The following is a 16,852-nucleotide window of genomic DNA, read 5'->3' as shown; positions in this document are numbered from 1 at the left end:
CCGGCCCAGGTCGGTACTCACTGGTTCGGATTTGACTGGGAGGATATGCAGAACTCAACTATTGGTTCCGAGAGATGCGTGTCCCGTGCGAGCAATCTTGCCTACGTAGCGCGCCTATGTAGCGATGAGTACATGACTTGAGCATCCAGATCCTCCAGACCTTGACCCCAAACCAGACACCAGTACTCACCCCATCGCTGCAAATCATACTTGATCCTCGATCCCGGCCTTCATCGTTTCTCTTTCTTTCTATTTTGTGATATTTTTCACCTTCGCATGAGGCGACAGGGAACTAATTCAGCATCACGAGTTATGGAATCGACATCCAACCACACAATCGATATTCTTGTGGTGGGCAGCGGCGCCGCTGCCCTGGCAGCCGCTGCGACAGCCAAGCAACTTGGCCTCCGCACATTGGTCATAGAGCAAAGTAACAAGATTGGAGGCACAACAGCGTATTCTGGAGGCACCATATGGATTCCTCAAAATTCGGTCTCCGAAGCAGCCGGCTTCAACGACTCCCGCGACGCTGCGCGTCAATATCTGCAAGATTCGCTTGCGCTTAGCGGAGGCCCCGGGCCGGAATCCACCGCCGCGCGGATCGACGCCTTCCTGGCAGGCGGACCCGCGATGGTTAATTTCTTCCGCGGTCTAGGCCTCCGGTGGAGACATTCTCCAATCCCCGACTACCGCCCAGAGATTCTAGGTGCCTTGGACGCAGGCGGGCGGACGCTAGACCCCTGTCCCTTCGACGCCGGAACGTTGGGACGCTGGGCTGATCGCCTGCGTCAGCCTGCACACTCCGCACCGGTGGCTTACTTTCACGACTTCGTCACTCTGACCAAGCCTTACGCGTCCGCCATCGACTTTCTCACGGTTTGTTGGATGAAGCTGCAGGCGTTTTTCCGGGGCAAAACCATGACCAGGCCGACCTACATGGGCAGTTCACTCGTCGCACAGCTCTTAGACATCTGCCTTCGCAAGGGGGGTACCGCCATCCAGATTGAGGTGAACACCAAGTTTAAAGACCTACTCGTCGAAGGAGGAGCCGTCTATGGTGCCGTTGTAGAGTCGAAAGATTCCGGGGTGTTCAAGGTCTATGCACCATACGGGTTCCTCCTGGCAGCCGGTGGTTTCTCTCGACGTGAAGATCTGCGGCGGGAACACCTGCCCCTCATCGGAACCGAGTGGACGCTGACACAACCTGAAGGTGACACGGGAGATGCTCTGGAAGCAGCGTGCGAGGTCGGCGCGGCCACGTCGCTCATGGGCGAAGCGTGGTGGATTCCCACAATTATTGATCCTGGAAGCGGGAGGCTCACGACCGCTTTATTTGAGCTGTGCAAGCCCCACTGCATTGTTGTCGACCGGCAAGGGTCAAGGATCTTCTCCGAGGCCGACCCGTACGGCGACGTTGGCCGTGCGCTCTATTATCGGTCTCGGGGCAATGACAACAATGCCTGGCTGATACTTGATGGGAACTACCGGAGTCGGTACACTCTGGGGTCGCTTGGCCCCAGGGTCGAGCCGGTTGACGGCCTAGCTCGCGGCTACATCTTCAGGGCAGACGACTTGGCCGGTCTTGCAGCTCAAATCGGCGTCGAAGTCAAAGGTCTCTTGGGTACGGTTGAGACGTGGAATCAGGCGTGCGACGGCGGGGTCGACGGGCAATTCGGCAAAGGTCGCAGCAAGTACCACCTCTTCATTGGGGATAGAAGCGCAAAGCGACCAAATATGGGAACTCTCGATCAACCTCCATATTATGCCATACAGGTGTTTCCGGGGGACGCGGGCACCAAGGGCGGCCTGCTGACGGACGAATATGGGCGCGTGGTAGATACACGTGGCAATGCTATTGACGGTTTATACGCGGCCGGCAACTCATCGGCGTCGGTCATGGGTGCTGCGTCATTGGGAGCCGGGGTTACTCTCGGCCCAGCTATGACATTCGCTCATCTTGCGGTACTTCATATGTCCGACAGGCGGAAGTCCAGGGGCGAGCGAGGCTTTCCCTTGCCCGGTCAGGAAGATAGCGATATAGATGCATAGTGTATCGCAGTGTGCTGGTTGGTCGGCTAGATTCTAACAACCCGTATCAAAAGATACCAGTTTCCCAAGTTGAAAGATTTACTCTTGATTGCCACGTTTTCATACTCGTACCCGAAGTGACCAAAAAGAGCCATCACCTGCCTCGCATCAGTCATCCGCTGTGTTAGATTGCTCCAAATACGGAAATACTTGATATCCTGTATGCATGGGTCTGGACCGCTAGTACATTGCAAGCAAGTCTCAGGCAAGGCGGCACAAATACCCATGTCGCGAAGTCATGGACAGAATGCCGGGTTCTTCGGCACACGGTGCCTAAGTTATTGCTTAGATCCGTTTGCGAAATATCGAGGTTACTTCCGAATCGGCATCTGGGCATTACAAGCGTTCACTAAAACTTGATGAACCACACCTGTAAAAGTACATCTCCTGTTGTCTTCCTATCGCCTCAAATCTTGGTCACAGCCAGATGTTCATCAGGGATAGATCAGCTGCCAACGTATAGATACCCCTTATTCGTAGCTCTGACCTTCTCATCCACCGACGTCTAAGCTTCGCCTTCCGAGGCGGGTTTCCTGTGCCCACAACTCATGGCCATAGGCAGGCAAACGCGTGAGAAATTCTTCAAGGCCTCGCCACTGGCGATGGGAACTGTGATGTAGTCTTCCTCAATGGTCCTCTTACCAGTTCCAGCAATAGAGGCATGAAATTGGTAAACGTCCTCTCCTCTACCGTCTAGATTCGTGCCTAGCTGTTATTGTCATGCTCAACGTGCCAACTAGCGTCTTCCTGGATACAATATTTCTCGAAGAGGTCGAGAATTTCCGGAATTACATTACCAGAATGCAGTGCTGCCTTGTAAGCCATGCGTTGCCCGATAGCCTCCACCACAGTTCCGCATCGAAGAGGGACCGCCGCACTGGACTCGCTGCTCCGATGACCGCTAGGGATTGTAGCCATTCTCGCCGCCATCTCGTCGACTACTCTCCTCTCGTACATGGCCAGAGGGCTTTTGTGATCGCCCGAAATGAGGCAGGCAGTATTTCTGTGCCAGAAGCTCCGACGCCAGGCCTGTCCCATGAGTTAGTCGGTGGATCCCAGCATGAAAGAAATACGGATGCTGATGACCAGTGTGTCACCCTCTGCGACTGAATTCCCCTGGGACGTAGACGCCAGCTCACTAGTCTGTTTGTAAGCATTTAACCCCTGCCACCCGCATCGTTTGACAAGCTCGACAAGCAAACGCGATGAACGCACAACGAGTGCTTCGAAGGCGGGCTCAAGACCTCTGCGGACGTCAGCGGTGGTATCGGGGTTCATGGTTGCTTGACGGTCCGTTCGGCATAAGCATACATAACCTCCCCGAAGGCCAGCGCCTTGAGCGTGGGGCGCTGCTGCGTGCGGAAACTCATGATAGGCACCACTCGCCCGTGATTGCCGACCCCGACCTGTCGACGCTGGCTATGCATGGCCGTGATGCACCCAGCCACCTTCAAGGCCGACACGCCCATAATGGACAAATGACAACATCCCCACAGAACCGCGGTGGATCTGGTCCAGGAACTCTGCCCGGTATCCTTTGGCTTTTGCGGGCGAGCCAAGCAGCGCTTCGCCAGGAAGCTCGACGTTGTTGAATGTCGTGATGGAATGGTCCAACGGTTTCGTGCCGGGCCGGACCGGCAGGGCCCTCGACACGATCCCGAGGCGCAATCGGGTCGAGCCGTTGATAGGAACAATTAAGGGCTTGACGTCCTGGTTCTCGCCCTTGACCAGGAGACACTCAAAACCACTGCTACACGAGGGATCCCTGCCAAAGCGGTGGTTGGTGGCATCGCTTTGGCGGTGCCCGTAGCCGGCGTGTGCAGCACGGAAGACCCATCCTCGAGCACCGTCGCTGTCGTATCCAGGTTTTTCGCATCAAGGCCGTGCTTGATGCCCGTCAACATGAGTTCGCCGCAAACTTTGAACTGTCGCAAATCTTCGAGGAGGGGTGCTAAGTCCGGTCGCTCATCAAGAAACGACCGATTGTTCCGATACAGAGGTTCAAGCGAATCGTCGCGATCACGAACGCAGCCAAATCTAGAGCGGCGATTACTAGTTGGTCTTAGCACCATAAACTAACTTGCGATTTAAGTTGACGTACTATCGAAGTGAAGGCGCCAGAAATCGGGCGAGAGGTAGAGGATGTCGTGGACCGTCAAACCTATGGCTGATTATACGACATCGGTTTGAATGATTCCCTCTGTGTGCTCATGACTTCTCCAACAGAGGCCTCTCGCTCGCCCATAGTGAAGCTGAATGATATCCTCCGTGACTTCGTGCCGCGATTCGCCTGCTGCGTTCCACAAATCGCATCGGCCGTCGAAAAGTGTTGATAACATCTCACAAGTTGTTGGACAATAGGATTGGAGATGTCGGTGCCAGGAGGACGATGATTCTATACGGGACGTCGCTCTGATACTCTACGCTTTCGCTTACGTGTGTGAGAAAACTCTTGACTTCCGATATACGCCTATGATGCCATAGATGGGATATATAGACAGCAACATTCTGTTCTTCCTACGAGTCCGGCGCCGCGGCACGGCCTTCCTTACAGCCTTTGACCCACTCCGCGGCGTCTTTCGGCGACGAATTCGAAAGCAGGTTGCGCTAGAAGAATTTGTGTTGACCAGCTTGAATGTTGTCACGTCCGGGACATCGAATTTCCATTTTTCGTCCTAATTCATAAAAGAGTCTCGGTAGCAGCGTCCCCTCGCTGCTCTACCGTGTCGCCGCAGCAGCGTTGATAAGGGGCAACGTTCTTGGCGGTCGCAGTGCGCCTCCGACGTCTCTACAACTTCTTCATTCACTGTCCTTCAGCTACATCACCAGTCCACGTCACCCAGTTTATCATGCGTTTCCCTAGGCAGTGCCGTGTACAATAGAACTACGAGATGCTGACTCGTATCCTCGGGAGTCAATATCTATCAGCGGTGGGGAGGAGCCTTTCCCGTTTCAAGCCACCCTTCGACGCTAGCCATAACTTCGGCAATAACTCCTTCGACTTGCATGGCAGCCTTTCCTTGGAACCCTGCCGTGTGCCAGACATCTTCCCTTTGCAACTTGCCTCGAGCACAGTCTCCAACGACAAGGGCATTAGGTCCAGCGCGTCTCCTGCTTCAGCTCAAGTCGCGACCGGCAGGAGACGGAAGAAAGAAACGTATGCGGATCTGATGTACAAGGCGCGCTAATCGGCCAAGACGCACATTCCATGACGTTGCAAGACCTCTATCAGTGGTCCATAGATAATACCTTGAATCCAAAGGAACGGGAACGAGGCTGGAAGAATAGCGTCCGCTCCAACCTCAGTCTAAACCAGGTTAGTTCTTACGTTTGCAGCCTACTTGGGCTCCCTCCAGAATCTTTGTTCATTTTTCTAATTGTCAGAAGACAGAAAGGAAATCAAGAAGAAGGTGGCAGCGTCTGTGTACGTTCGTGGGAGTGAAATTGAATAACGTTGTTCGACTAGGCATTCCAACGATTTGGAGGCAAAATGTCTCGCCGGAGTCTCGCAGCTTGCTTCGTAGAGGGCATTCGTCCAACGCATAACTACCGAAACTCCCGAAGGAGCAAAATCGCCGCCACATCGACCAAGAAAAACAGAATGGTGATCCCTAAACCTCTGATCCCGAGGATTCGCAAGGCCCGGACTGAGAACCCCAGACGTCCCGCGAGCCGTATCGACCCCTAAGCTTCAGATGGCATCTCGTCCTACCCATTCCAACATCATGCTGGCCGGGCACATCCCTGAAATCCAGGAGTGGGGCTTCACAGGCACCATCCAGGCTTCTATTTCCATGATGTGGGATGCAGCATGGCCTTTTGGGGGTTCCGAATATTAGCCTGCATGGATCGATGTGGAGACGCATCTGCCATGGTGCTGTACGTTTTCTTCTTCCCTTGGGCTGCGTTAACCCAGTTCGTAAATGCAAGGTAGGTCACTACTTCTTCCCTGCAAAACGTATGAGACGAATCGGCTGCCTTCGCTTCAAGTGTGAAGATACATACGTAGCCCTTGAAACTACGAGCTGGACAGAATCTTCTGCTGGGGGGCTTGATCCACCAGATATACTAATGAAGACTTTGCTTTTGACTCCAAGTAGCTGACGCATAGAAATAACAGCACATAATAAGGGAAACTACAGCTAGACGGCTCGAAAGAGTAGATCAGCGCAGAGAAACATTCAATAAAGCAAGAGCTTTGGGAACCGCCAACTTTGTGTACAATTCTATGGAAGTTTGTTTATGTAACTTGTTGAAAAGGTGCCTACCAAGCTGGCCGGTTCAATAATATCGACAGAGAAACGATTGGCTTGACAGTATTTTCCTCAAGATAATCAAGAGATAGCAAAGGCCCCATTTGGTGATTCCATCATGCTCAGAATGATCTTCTTCACCTTTTCACTATCAGTGACAAGCAACTCGCCGGCTCCGTCCTCTTCGAGTCCTTCCAAAGCGGATACCTGTGTACGGTACACGAACTCTTTGATGGCTCGTGTAAAGTCCTCACACGCCTTAACTCGCAGTCGATCATTCCCAGACCGCTCATGCGTCTTCGCCGCGAGACCGACGCGGTGGGATCTTTCGTAGTACCCAACAAGGGATTTTATTGATTCGGTAGTCAGCTTGAAGGCCACCTCGTCCTGATCCCTCATTTCCTCGTGAATGATGGCAGCCGTGATGTGGATGAGTTGGAAGTCGGACATTCGCTCGATATCTTGATTGGAGCTTTGACGTAGCTCTGGCTCTGAAGGATTAGGCACCGTGATGCATGCAAGATACCAAACACTTTGAGAAGTTGAGAGAGTTTTGATCAGACATGCTTGGTGATGAACGGCGCTATCGAGCGGTTCGATTTGGTTCTCAATGCTCTGAGGGTGAGTCAACCATAGCTGGACCGTAAGGCCCAGATCAACGATAGGTGCGAGAGCTCGGGAACCGCAGTTCGCGACCGATGTGTGTAGGAGAACTTGCGTCATTTCCGCAACCAAGAATCTTGGCGAAAGATTGATGTCAGATTAAAACACAGAGAACTTGGTGGTAACCCTTTGAGATGGATAGGAAAGGGGAAATTGTGGCGTCAAAAGGACTTCTCACCGAGCAAACCTCGCCGCAGCAAGGTATTTCAAGAATTGTTCCACCGTTTGCTGTGATAGTTGTTGATACTTGGGGATGCCTTGGTGTTCAAGAAGCTGAGTCTTCAGACTTTGAACTACAGTACCGACACTCGTGGAGACGATGCCTACTCGGCTCTTGGATGATAGGCAAGCTTTTTTGGATAGCGGTAATCCAAATGAGTAGATGCATGCCAGAATGATGTAAGCAAGAAGATCAAAGATAGACAAAACGGGAGATAGGGTGAAGGGGTACTGGCTTTATACACCAAACACTAGTTGCTTGCCATTGCTCCTAACCGTAATCTGTAGTAGACCCACTGGGAAAGAGATCTGCAGAGGAGCTATCTGGCTTTAGCTCTTCTGGAATTATTGCGGCAGGGTACAGGAGACAGTTTCACGGGAAGGGATGCAGGAGTCTCCACACGTTGGCAGATGCCAGCCAACGTACACATCAGGTCGGCTCGTGGAACCATCCTCTCTCCCTTCCCTACCCCTATTCAATTATCCTTTGTTTGCATAAATTCATGTCCAGAGTGCTACACAGTATAACCAGAAAAGCTGGTGCCAGTTCTTGCACACGAAACTAAGCCCTGCCGTGTCTAGGCATACTCGGACAACGTAACGGTGTTGCTAGGAAAATCGTTATCTTAATGCAGGTGACCGTCACAGAAACTATGGGATCATTGGCAAAAGACCCTTCTCCTGTCCGTTCTATGCGTGAGAGATAAGGAAACAAAAAACCACAGATATACCTATAACGGGCCACCTCTCTTCCTAAGGTGCTTGATACATACCGTGTCTTACAGACTAAACAGAATTATCACGCTTTGACTTTCGTCTTTGAACACGTGACGGACAAGACGGCAAACTAAATCTACTTTGCTTTGCCACTTGAAAAGATGCAAATATCTACCTTGCACTGCTGAACTGAGGCTCTCTGACTTGCGTGGCTCGCTAGTTGAGCCATGACCAAATCTCAAACTAGCACACCTGGGTCGCACAGAAACCGTATTTCTACGATGAACCTGAAGTTGATCATGACTACGTAGGCCTGTAATCGAAGAAAGGACGTCTTTCTTGGGTACAGTATATCGGTCCTTCAGGCATTGCCACAAAAACGTCGTTTCATGACTGAGCGAAAGTCATAGACACGGAGCAAGTTGTTCAGTCATCTCCCTGTGCCTCATGGCGTTTGTGCTTCGATTTCTCCTCTTTTTGTCCTAGGAGCTGCTGTATTAGATCTCCGGAATGTTCGAAGCCCGTGAATTGTGTACATACGTAGCGTATAATCTAAAACCTGCTTATACTGGGCGAGACTGTGGAGCCATTCTCCCGATCTCTAGCCACTACAGTACTGTATCACTACGCGAAATGATGCCATCTCAGTCGAAATCGGTCTGATGCTCATCTTTCGGGGAATCTGTTCATGGGAAAATGCATGAGTCCGCCTCTTTTGGTCTGACATACGTGGTCTAACCTGCGTTGCGGGCCAGACAACTCAATTGTATCATGTCCATGAGCGCTAAAAAACAGTTTCGCCGCTTGCTGGATGCTCCCGCCAGATCTGGCGGCACCCAAGCAAAGCACGGCTCCCTCAGACGTTCTCTGTTCCCTAGCCGTTCATCAGGCCAGACCCAGGACCTAGTCGTTCTACGACTCGTTGCCTCAACTCGTCGCCCATTCTAGACGGGCTTCCAATCCCCACTCCCATCGTTATGACGCCGCTGACACTGTCTTGACAGTGCCACATAGCGATGCAGTGGATGATGATCCGACGATGCCGGGCAGTGGTTTCTGCACTTGTTCCGTTGACGATTTTCCAATGGCTCCGCCGGAATGCTGTCCCTCGATCAATGTAGACGGCGAACTTCGGCCTCCGCAACCTCTTCGTGGTGCAGCCCTTTTTTTTTCTTTTTTTTTTCTGGCAATGGGCCAGTGCAGAGACGTGACAGTGCGCGGATGCAATACTGTATGTACATAAATGGTCGTCAACGCGCGCTGGCAGTCAGGTGTTGATCGGGCTGTGGCGGCTTGCAAATGACTCTCACATCCAATAACGAGGCGCTCGTGGTTCACAAGTCAATTTCTTCTTCAAAGCCTAAATTGAAGTTCAAAAGACAGAAACTGATTTCGATGGCAGCTGTACTATCTTCGAGACGCACGGGTTTTGTCGACCGCAGACCCGAGAGAGGAAGGTTAACGGCAGGGAATCCAAAGGTTTGCCCAAGACAAACTTCTGCACAGACGTAACGTCCTGAAATGACCCACACTTGTCAGTACCGCCACTCAAGAAGTCCCAACAGCCAGAAACACATCGGCGAATTCGCCCAATTGAAGCGCATTGCCCTGAGCACTAGTGCCAGACTTTCGCACCGTGTCCTTCGCCCGTCTCTCCAAGGTGTCAATTCCATTTCTGGCTACTACGCCGGCGGTCATTGTTGCATTCTTGTAGTACAGTACAACCTCTTTGTGAGCACATGTGCCGACAGGCCTGCCGAGACTGTCGTGGGGCCTTTACGGGACGGCAACGCGGCAGCGCTCCCGCACACGGCTTCAAGCCAGAAAGAACGAATGCTCACGACCATCGACATCCGCATCTTCACCAGGCTTGACCAGATGATCTTCTTGAGGACCAATTACCCCAACAGGAAGGCTCCTAGTGGTACAGTATCTTCTGGTGTTCTGGGACTGCTGCTTTTCTACTGCTTTTCTGCTCTTCACTGCCACCCCAGTCGAGATAAAGTCCTCGTCTGGAGCCAGATCCATCCGGAGGTGGCCCTCTGTTATACCATCGGCCCTGGCTCAACGTCTTTCGGGCACAAACATCCCTCATCCCTGCTTGAGGCGCCAAGGCCCGGTCGAGCCGCTTTGACGCCGAGAACGAGGTCCTGCGTCCACGACACTCGAGGTCTAGCTCGGTTGTTCAAAGAACGAATGTTGGCAAATTCTGTAGGCTATTGAATGACCTAGTGGGCTTTGTACGCTTTCTTCTCAGCATGCCATCTCACGGTGATATTTCGGATTGCCATGTCGACTTGAGTGTTGTTGCATTCAGAGACGTTCAGTAGGCTAGCCTATTCCCCGAACTCTGTCGATACCTGTCACGTAACAGGGCTCAGAACCGCAACCCACGAATTGCCCACCACGTGCTGCAGTATAGCACTTGTATGTCACCTGCAAATCGTACATAGACCTTTTTCTTCTGTCTATCTCCACTTCGATAGATTAAGCCACTTTACTACACTCCGTAAGCCTATTGCTGCGTGTCATAACTCGCGACAATATCCGTTCTATAGTTTGCGTATTCCAGGTTCGCGACAGCATCTCCCTTATAGTCGCGGTCAAGCATCCTCGATGTTGCAAAATAACTCTTGCTTGATAGCAGAACTATATTCAGCAGTGGTTACGTTTGAGATTTTGAATGAGAAAAATAATTTCACAAGGTTTACAACAAGGCTCTCGCGTCAATCCTTGCAACAGTCGTACTTTCTTTGTGGTTCTTGATCCGATCCGAGGACATTTGCAATTTTCTGATAGCAGACTTCCTACCACACGTTACATCTGGGTCTGAAAGATTTCGCTTCAACAACAAACATTCTCTCTCGCTTGGATTTGACTTCCAGACCCATAGTGAAGCTACTGACTCCACACTCGTACACATACTGCAGAATTTCCTCTTGCGACATTGGAAACCAGGGCGCGAAAGAAAGTGTTTCAAGCCTCGTAGAGGTTGGCTCGAACTCATCCCACTGAATTAATGGCTCGAAGGCTGGTTGAAAAGGCCCGTCCGATGCAGAGAGCGGGGCAATGGAGGTGTCCGGTTTCCAAAGAGAAGCATAAAGCGTTTTGAACGGAAGCAAAGACCGAACTTTGTCGTCGATGGTTACTTCCTGGCTGCGAAATCCGTTTTGCAAAAGATAAGCAACAAGCTTGTCGCGGCCTAACAGAAGAGCAAGCTGAAAAGCTGACAGCAGCTCTGTACTTCGGAATATGCAGTCCCGTTGGGATTCAAAGACATCAGTACCGCAATGACCGAGGAAACAGTCGTACGGCAGTCTCCTTTGAAAATCCGCCCCCAAATGCTGAGCTCTTTGAAGTACACATAGTGAAACGGTGTCGTCTTCGCACTCGGAAATCGCCCAGGCAACACAACGAGGAACGGGCGATTGTAAGTCTCGCTGGTAAAGTAGTGGCGTACAGATATCCCGAAAAAGCTTGCTGCACAGCACTAGTAATCGGAGACTCTTATCATCGCAGTATGCCATTACCATGGCAAGGATCTCCGGCGGCAAGTAGATGGAGCTGGAGGGTCTCTGGGAGGGCGTAAGTTCACCAGGGATTGCTGGCATGGCGTGACTCTGGTCTCCGTGGCTCAATGCTAGTACGTGGCTTGAAGTGGTGAACGCTTGTTGTAATTATCTTGGGCTTGACTTAATCCAATCATGGCAGAAATCCTTTAGTCCAGTCATGGAAGAAATCCTGAATGCTCGAGAATTCTGATGGCCAATTGTATTGATCAAATAATCCTATGCAGTGGCTTCGTCCACAGCTGGGCACGAGTATTGAATATCACTACAGACGCACACTTAGATGCGTTTCCGGCTTCAAACCCCGATTTTTTTCTTGCGTGATTGCCGTCCCAATTGCGTGGAACCAAGCTTGCCCGGACGAGTAGAAAATGGCTTGGTGACCCATAGAGGAGTGGATTCCTAGAATCGACCCCAGCAATGGAAAAGTCACTTTCAGCAGCACGATCAAGACCATGGCTTCCTCTCCACTTTACCTGCCTGCGCGATCCACATCTCGTTCTAGCCAGGGAACAGTTCTGGTGATCGTCCATGCTATGGAGAACCCTAACAGCTACCTTTTGGAAGCTGGGCGCTGAACATAGATCTACCTCTTGTCTTTGTTCATTGAATGGAGACTGAACATAAAACCGCTCAACAAATAAGTTTGTCGGCCGGAAGCGAATCGCTTGTGCTGTCACTTTGAGCGACTGTACAATCGCTCTTGTCAAGCCGAGAGTAGCGGATTTCGGCGCTGTTCAGACGGACCTAGAAAAGTATCCAACGTACCAAGACATGTTGTTTTCAAAGAGTGCAAACCGAACACAGGACCATTGCAACTCAGTCCATCAGGGCGGCTGCAGACTTCTTGTCGAGTCATCAAAAGTTTTTTCCACCCGTGCATGTTGTCGTGCTCAGCACCAACAAACAGTACAGTGACATCTCAAAAGGTACGCAGACTCGCAGGTCAAATATTTCGGCACACAACAGCATTGATACATATTGAGTGTCTGGTACAGTATCTAGTCCGCGCTCTGACTACCTACAGTACACTACTACACGCACCGATTCAAATACGTTGTCATCCACACTTTAGTCGCACACGACGCTAGATCCGATGGACTCGACAAAGAAGGTCCAGGCGTCCGTGATAAACGCCGGATGCCGCTTCTCTCGTCCGGCATCTAGCCGACGAGTTCCCGTCATCATTGCAATGGTTTTGGTCATCTCCATCAGCACCTACTTCCTGCACAGCCTCAATGATGGCGTATTGCGTCGACCCAATGTGGACAATCTTGTACAGCAAATTCTTCATAGACTATCGATCTCAGGCGCCAACGAGCATCATTCATATTTTTGGTCTCTTTCACTGTCAGAGCACTCCATACCGCCCCATATCTGGCAGATCAGTTTACCGACAGCCAACGGCATAAATAATCCCGTGAGATGGACGACGATGGAGCACATCAGCACGTGGCTGGCCCTCAACGGAGGACATACGTAGTAAGTCGGCTTTATCTCGTTACAGCACGAGCTGAGACCCCATAGCGCTCTAGTCGACGGGAGAAGCAGCAACAGCTTTGTGAAGTCACACTACGGTGATACCTCCGACGTTTATCACACGTATGAGCACGTGATCAATGCTGGTATGGGATCCAGTCTGCTTCGATATCTCCTCCTGGAAGCTGGAGGCGGAATCTATACCGATCTAGACACTATCGCCCTGAAGCCCATTGTGACATGGGTTCCAGCCCACTTGCGGAGTCAGGTCCGCTTAGTTGTCGGCATCATATACGATCAGCAAGACCATGCGCCACAAAAAGACAAAACTTACCCGTTGCAGTTTGCCCATTCGACAATTGCTGCTGCACCTGGACATCCGGTCATCCACAACATGATATCCCAGGTGGTCACGTCCATGAGGCGCCCTACGGTCCAAGACGGAGTCGACGAGGCAAAAGACAGGCCTGGCAACCTCGATATCTCGTATATCACCGGTTCCGCAGTGTGGACCAAAGTTTTATTTGACTACTTGCAATCTGTCAACTCAGACTTGACGGACATTATGAGTTTCTCATATTTGGAAAGACCGACATTGTGTGGGGATGTGCTCATATTGCCCATCGACAGCTTTGGCATGGGTCAGAACCATTCGGGGAGCACCAATAATGGGCAGATTCCGGACAATGCACTTGCAAGCCGCTTGATACCCGGCTGGCCGATCCTCAAGTCTTGCGGTGTAATCGATCGTTGTCATTAAATGAGGAACTAGGAACATGACGTGCGTAATAGGAAACGGCTTAGACCAGCTCGGAAGAGCTCATACAGGCGGCCATATCTTTTAGATTCTGCGGCGACACAATACAATATTTCTGTCATCGTCAGATGCTTTGCGTGGCAATGCGCCTGTCTATACTAATGTGTCTCATCGTGACGATGGGCTTGATGCCATTGGATAGCAGTGTGAACATGTGATGTAGGTCAATGCTGAATGATCTCTCATCATCAGGTTCTGACATACTTGTTCCACACGGCCATTGTTCTGTCAGAGATAGAGGTGGGAAGAACTGCGCGGGCGCATTCAAGATGCGCACTCACTTCAAGAATCCGCAACATCGCCATGCTTGATATGTTTGTCGCACCACGGCTACTTTGGTGATAAGAACTGTCTAGCGACCCATGACATCAACATTGATTTTGTTCAAGAATTGAGAGGCTTCTTTCGCTCTGTTCTCAAGGTTTTACGCATGCAAAACTTCCGAAATTTACAGACCTTTTTGTCCTTCGATAACAAATCTCTCCTCAGGCCCGTCTGGCGTAGATAATCCTCCACATGTTGTCTCGAGGCTTGAACAATGTTCTTCAACGGCTCCCATGTAGAACCACGACCGTCACTCAGCATTTCCTTTGGATAGCCGACCCACTGAACCAGTACCATTGCTTCTCTCTTCCTCGTGAGACGGTGTCTGTGGACTTTGAAGACATGAAACAGTTTGCAGCCTAGTCGATCTTCTCGCCATTTTCCGTCCTGCTTTTTGAGATTGTTCCAGTACGTGAGCACCTTTCGTTCGTCAAGAACTTGCGCATGTCCTTCGCCGATTTCCCAAGGTTCATGACCAGGGGGAGTTTTGCACTGAAAGATCACTTCGCTGGACACGGGACAGAATCGATGACTGAGGATCGCAGCCCTGCTGAATTCTGCATTCACTGTGACCAGCGAGGAAAAGGTTTCACCTGCTTCACCGAGGGAAGAGGTGAGTGAGGAATCTATACATTGTGTCTCGGTTGTACTTACGAATGTCAGGGTTGGACATGATTGCTATAAAGGCTGTGTCAGGAGCGTTGAGAAATGGACTTGCGAAGGAGCATCGCTCACAATCTCTGGACTGGAAGGAACAGAGGGGAGGAGGACTCATTTATAGCAATCTCTTACCCCATGCGAGTCGAGCCTTTACTCTAAAACGCCTTCAGGCTTTACATCGGCACTAGTTGCCCGTTGGCGTTAGAACACGCGAGGTCCAGGTAACAATCCCTCAGGCTACGCGATCGCGAGTACGGAAGAGATCTCGTTTCCCAACCTCTAACTTTGCCCTGGCGAACCTCTCTCTCCTAAAACCAGAGGCCTTGCATTTCGATGATCGATGTAGTTGCTCTTCATGTCGTAAATCAGCTTGAATCCGTACAGTTTCTGCGTCGTGATTATAACTTCTTTGGACCACATTGTTTGAATCCATAGCTACCCGACATTTCACAAGCGGTAGCCTGGGACGGACGGTGGTCTGGACATGACTTAGTATAACTCAGCTATTCCGTGCCTTTGGATGATTGATGTATTCTCGAAATCGATGTCGCTGCCCCCATCGACTATGGAGGTATTAGAGGCAAGGGGTCACATGTTTCGATCTTCTTGACACAAGATACAGTACTCGTAGCTCAACCTGTAGTGAGATCTTTCTTCCTAGCTGTTGTATCGACAGTACTAGTAGCAGGCCTACTCAGATAGAATGGCAAAACGACATGATCGACCCCGGGCTTGATGGCGATTAGCACTCAAGTCGACAGCTGACAACATCTCGGACCATTAGTACTCACATTACAGAGCTTATCACAGTGATAGCTTGAGCAGTACTTAGTATACGCGCAACCGGGAGGCACAGATGACTGGGTACTGGTCCTTTCGCCCAGGGCTCCATCTGACAGTCCGCAGTGTGACGCGATGGAAACCGCCAGAGACATGCGGTGGAGGGTGCTTTCATGAGTGACATTTTCTTCTTAGCCGCGATCTGTTTGGCAAGCCTTCCGGGAAAGAGAGAACGCCCAGGCATCATTCTTCTAGATCAAGTCACTTCGCACGTTTGCTTGTGATACCGCAGAAGATCTGGTATGTCAGTACAGGAACAGCCGATTGGGCTCTGTATTGCCGGATGCATCTAGGGCGTTGCTGGACTGGTCTTCACGATCGTGTAAAGGCTGCGATCTGCCCTCAGAGTGTCTGTAACCTGTGCAGGCCACTCCATGTGCAAATGTCAGATTGGCGGCCTGGGTCCCGTCAACTCCAGCGATGCGGACGTAGACACAGTGACAGTGGATGTAGCTGAGCAATCGCCACTACCAGCCTCATCCGTGGCTGTCAATGGAGCGCGACGGGATAGGCTCCTCGCACTAGGACCACGCCGAGCAGTTTGCGCATTCAAAAGCAACCGCCTGGTACGCTCGAGCGGCCGTGGACTGCTGTCCGCGGCACGACGGCCTTGGCCGTGATAGCCACAGAGCCAACTTACAATCCACCGGAGCACAAATGTGCATGCATGACCCCTCTGCCGGCTGGGCCCACCTACCTCGAGATCAATAAAGTAACCTATCCCCCTGGCTCGCTCCCTTCAGGGACCTCCACGACAGAGCTTGGTACCTACGCGAGCGTTCTGCCAGGAAGCGCGGTACGTGCGGGTCCGCATGGTGCCACCGTACAAACCGCCCTGCAAGGTGCACCCAACTGCAGATGACAGGGGAGGTGTGTGCTCCGTAATCCACTTCCTGCTGTTGGTGCTTCAGGCGACGTACTCTCCATTGGGGCCTGAAAAGGCCTGCCCAGTACTACGGTCTAGGGGGATATTCGTTGCTGTGTAAGGTACACCCCTGAAGCTCTGGCCAGTTCTTGATCGGTGACGCGGTCCCACTGGATTGAGATGAACTGCAGGACGGGCAGGGAACGCCCGCTGCGCTCTCGGTCTCTGCAAGATGTCCGTGCCACGGGGTGACTATCATTGATGGCTACTTCCTAGCGCAAGGGAAGTCACAGAACCCGGCCAACATGGCTTTTCTCCTGTGTGCGCGGGTCATCTAGCCAGACGAGCGGCCGTGGAC

The 16,852-nt window shown here is 51.5% G+C and overlaps 3 protein-coding genes across 3 annotated transcripts; 2 read left to right on the top strand and 1 right to left on the bottom strand.

Annotated features, from left to right (window-relative positions):
• Positions 1-228: 228 nt before the first annotated feature.
• HER10_EVM0001945 (FAD binding domain-containing protein) lies at positions 229-2,049 on the top strand (the record flags this gene model as incomplete). The annotated part of the gene is made up of 1 exon (XM_035471677.1): positions 229-2,049. The coding sequence occupies exon 1, from the start codon at positions 277-279 to the stop codon at positions 2,047-2,049; it is 1,773 nt and encodes a 590-aa protein (XP_035325700.1). The 5' UTR covers positions 229-276.
• A 10,556-nt stretch (positions 2,050-12,605) lies between these two features.
• Positions 12,606-13,748, top strand: HER10_EVM0002876 (initiation-specific alpha-1,6-mannosyltransferase; the record flags this gene model as incomplete). The annotated part of the gene is made up of 2 exons (XM_035472569.1): positions 12,606-12,991; positions 13,037-13,748. The coding sequence occupies 2 exons, from the start codon at positions 12,606-12,608 to the stop codon at positions 13,746-13,748; spliced, it is 1,098 nt and encodes a 365-aa protein (XP_035325711.1).
• Positions 13,749-14,189: 441 nt separating this feature from the next.
• On the bottom strand, positions 14,190-14,915 carry HER10_EVM0012521 (uncharacterized protein; the record flags this gene model as incomplete). Its single annotated transcript, XM_035481915.1, has 2 exons — positions 14,784-14,915; positions 14,190-14,722 (listed from the first exon to the last, which is right to left on the bottom strand). The coding sequence occupies exons 1-2, from the start codon at positions 14,902-14,904 to the stop codon at positions 14,190-14,192; spliced, it is 654 nt and encodes a 217-aa protein (XP_035325760.1). The 5' UTR covers positions 14,905-14,915.
• Positions 14,916-16,852: the final 1,937 nt, after the last annotated feature.

Source organism: Colletotrichum scovillei, assembly GCF_011075155.1.
Source record: "Colletotrichum scovillei strain TJNH1 chromosome Unknown Contig00015, whole genome shotgun sequence".
NCBI lineage: Eukaryota > Fungi > Ascomycota > Sordariomycetes > Glomerellales > Glomerellaceae > Colletotrichum > Colletotrichum scovillei.
This window is presented reverse-complemented; position numbering and strand designations above follow the sequence as displayed.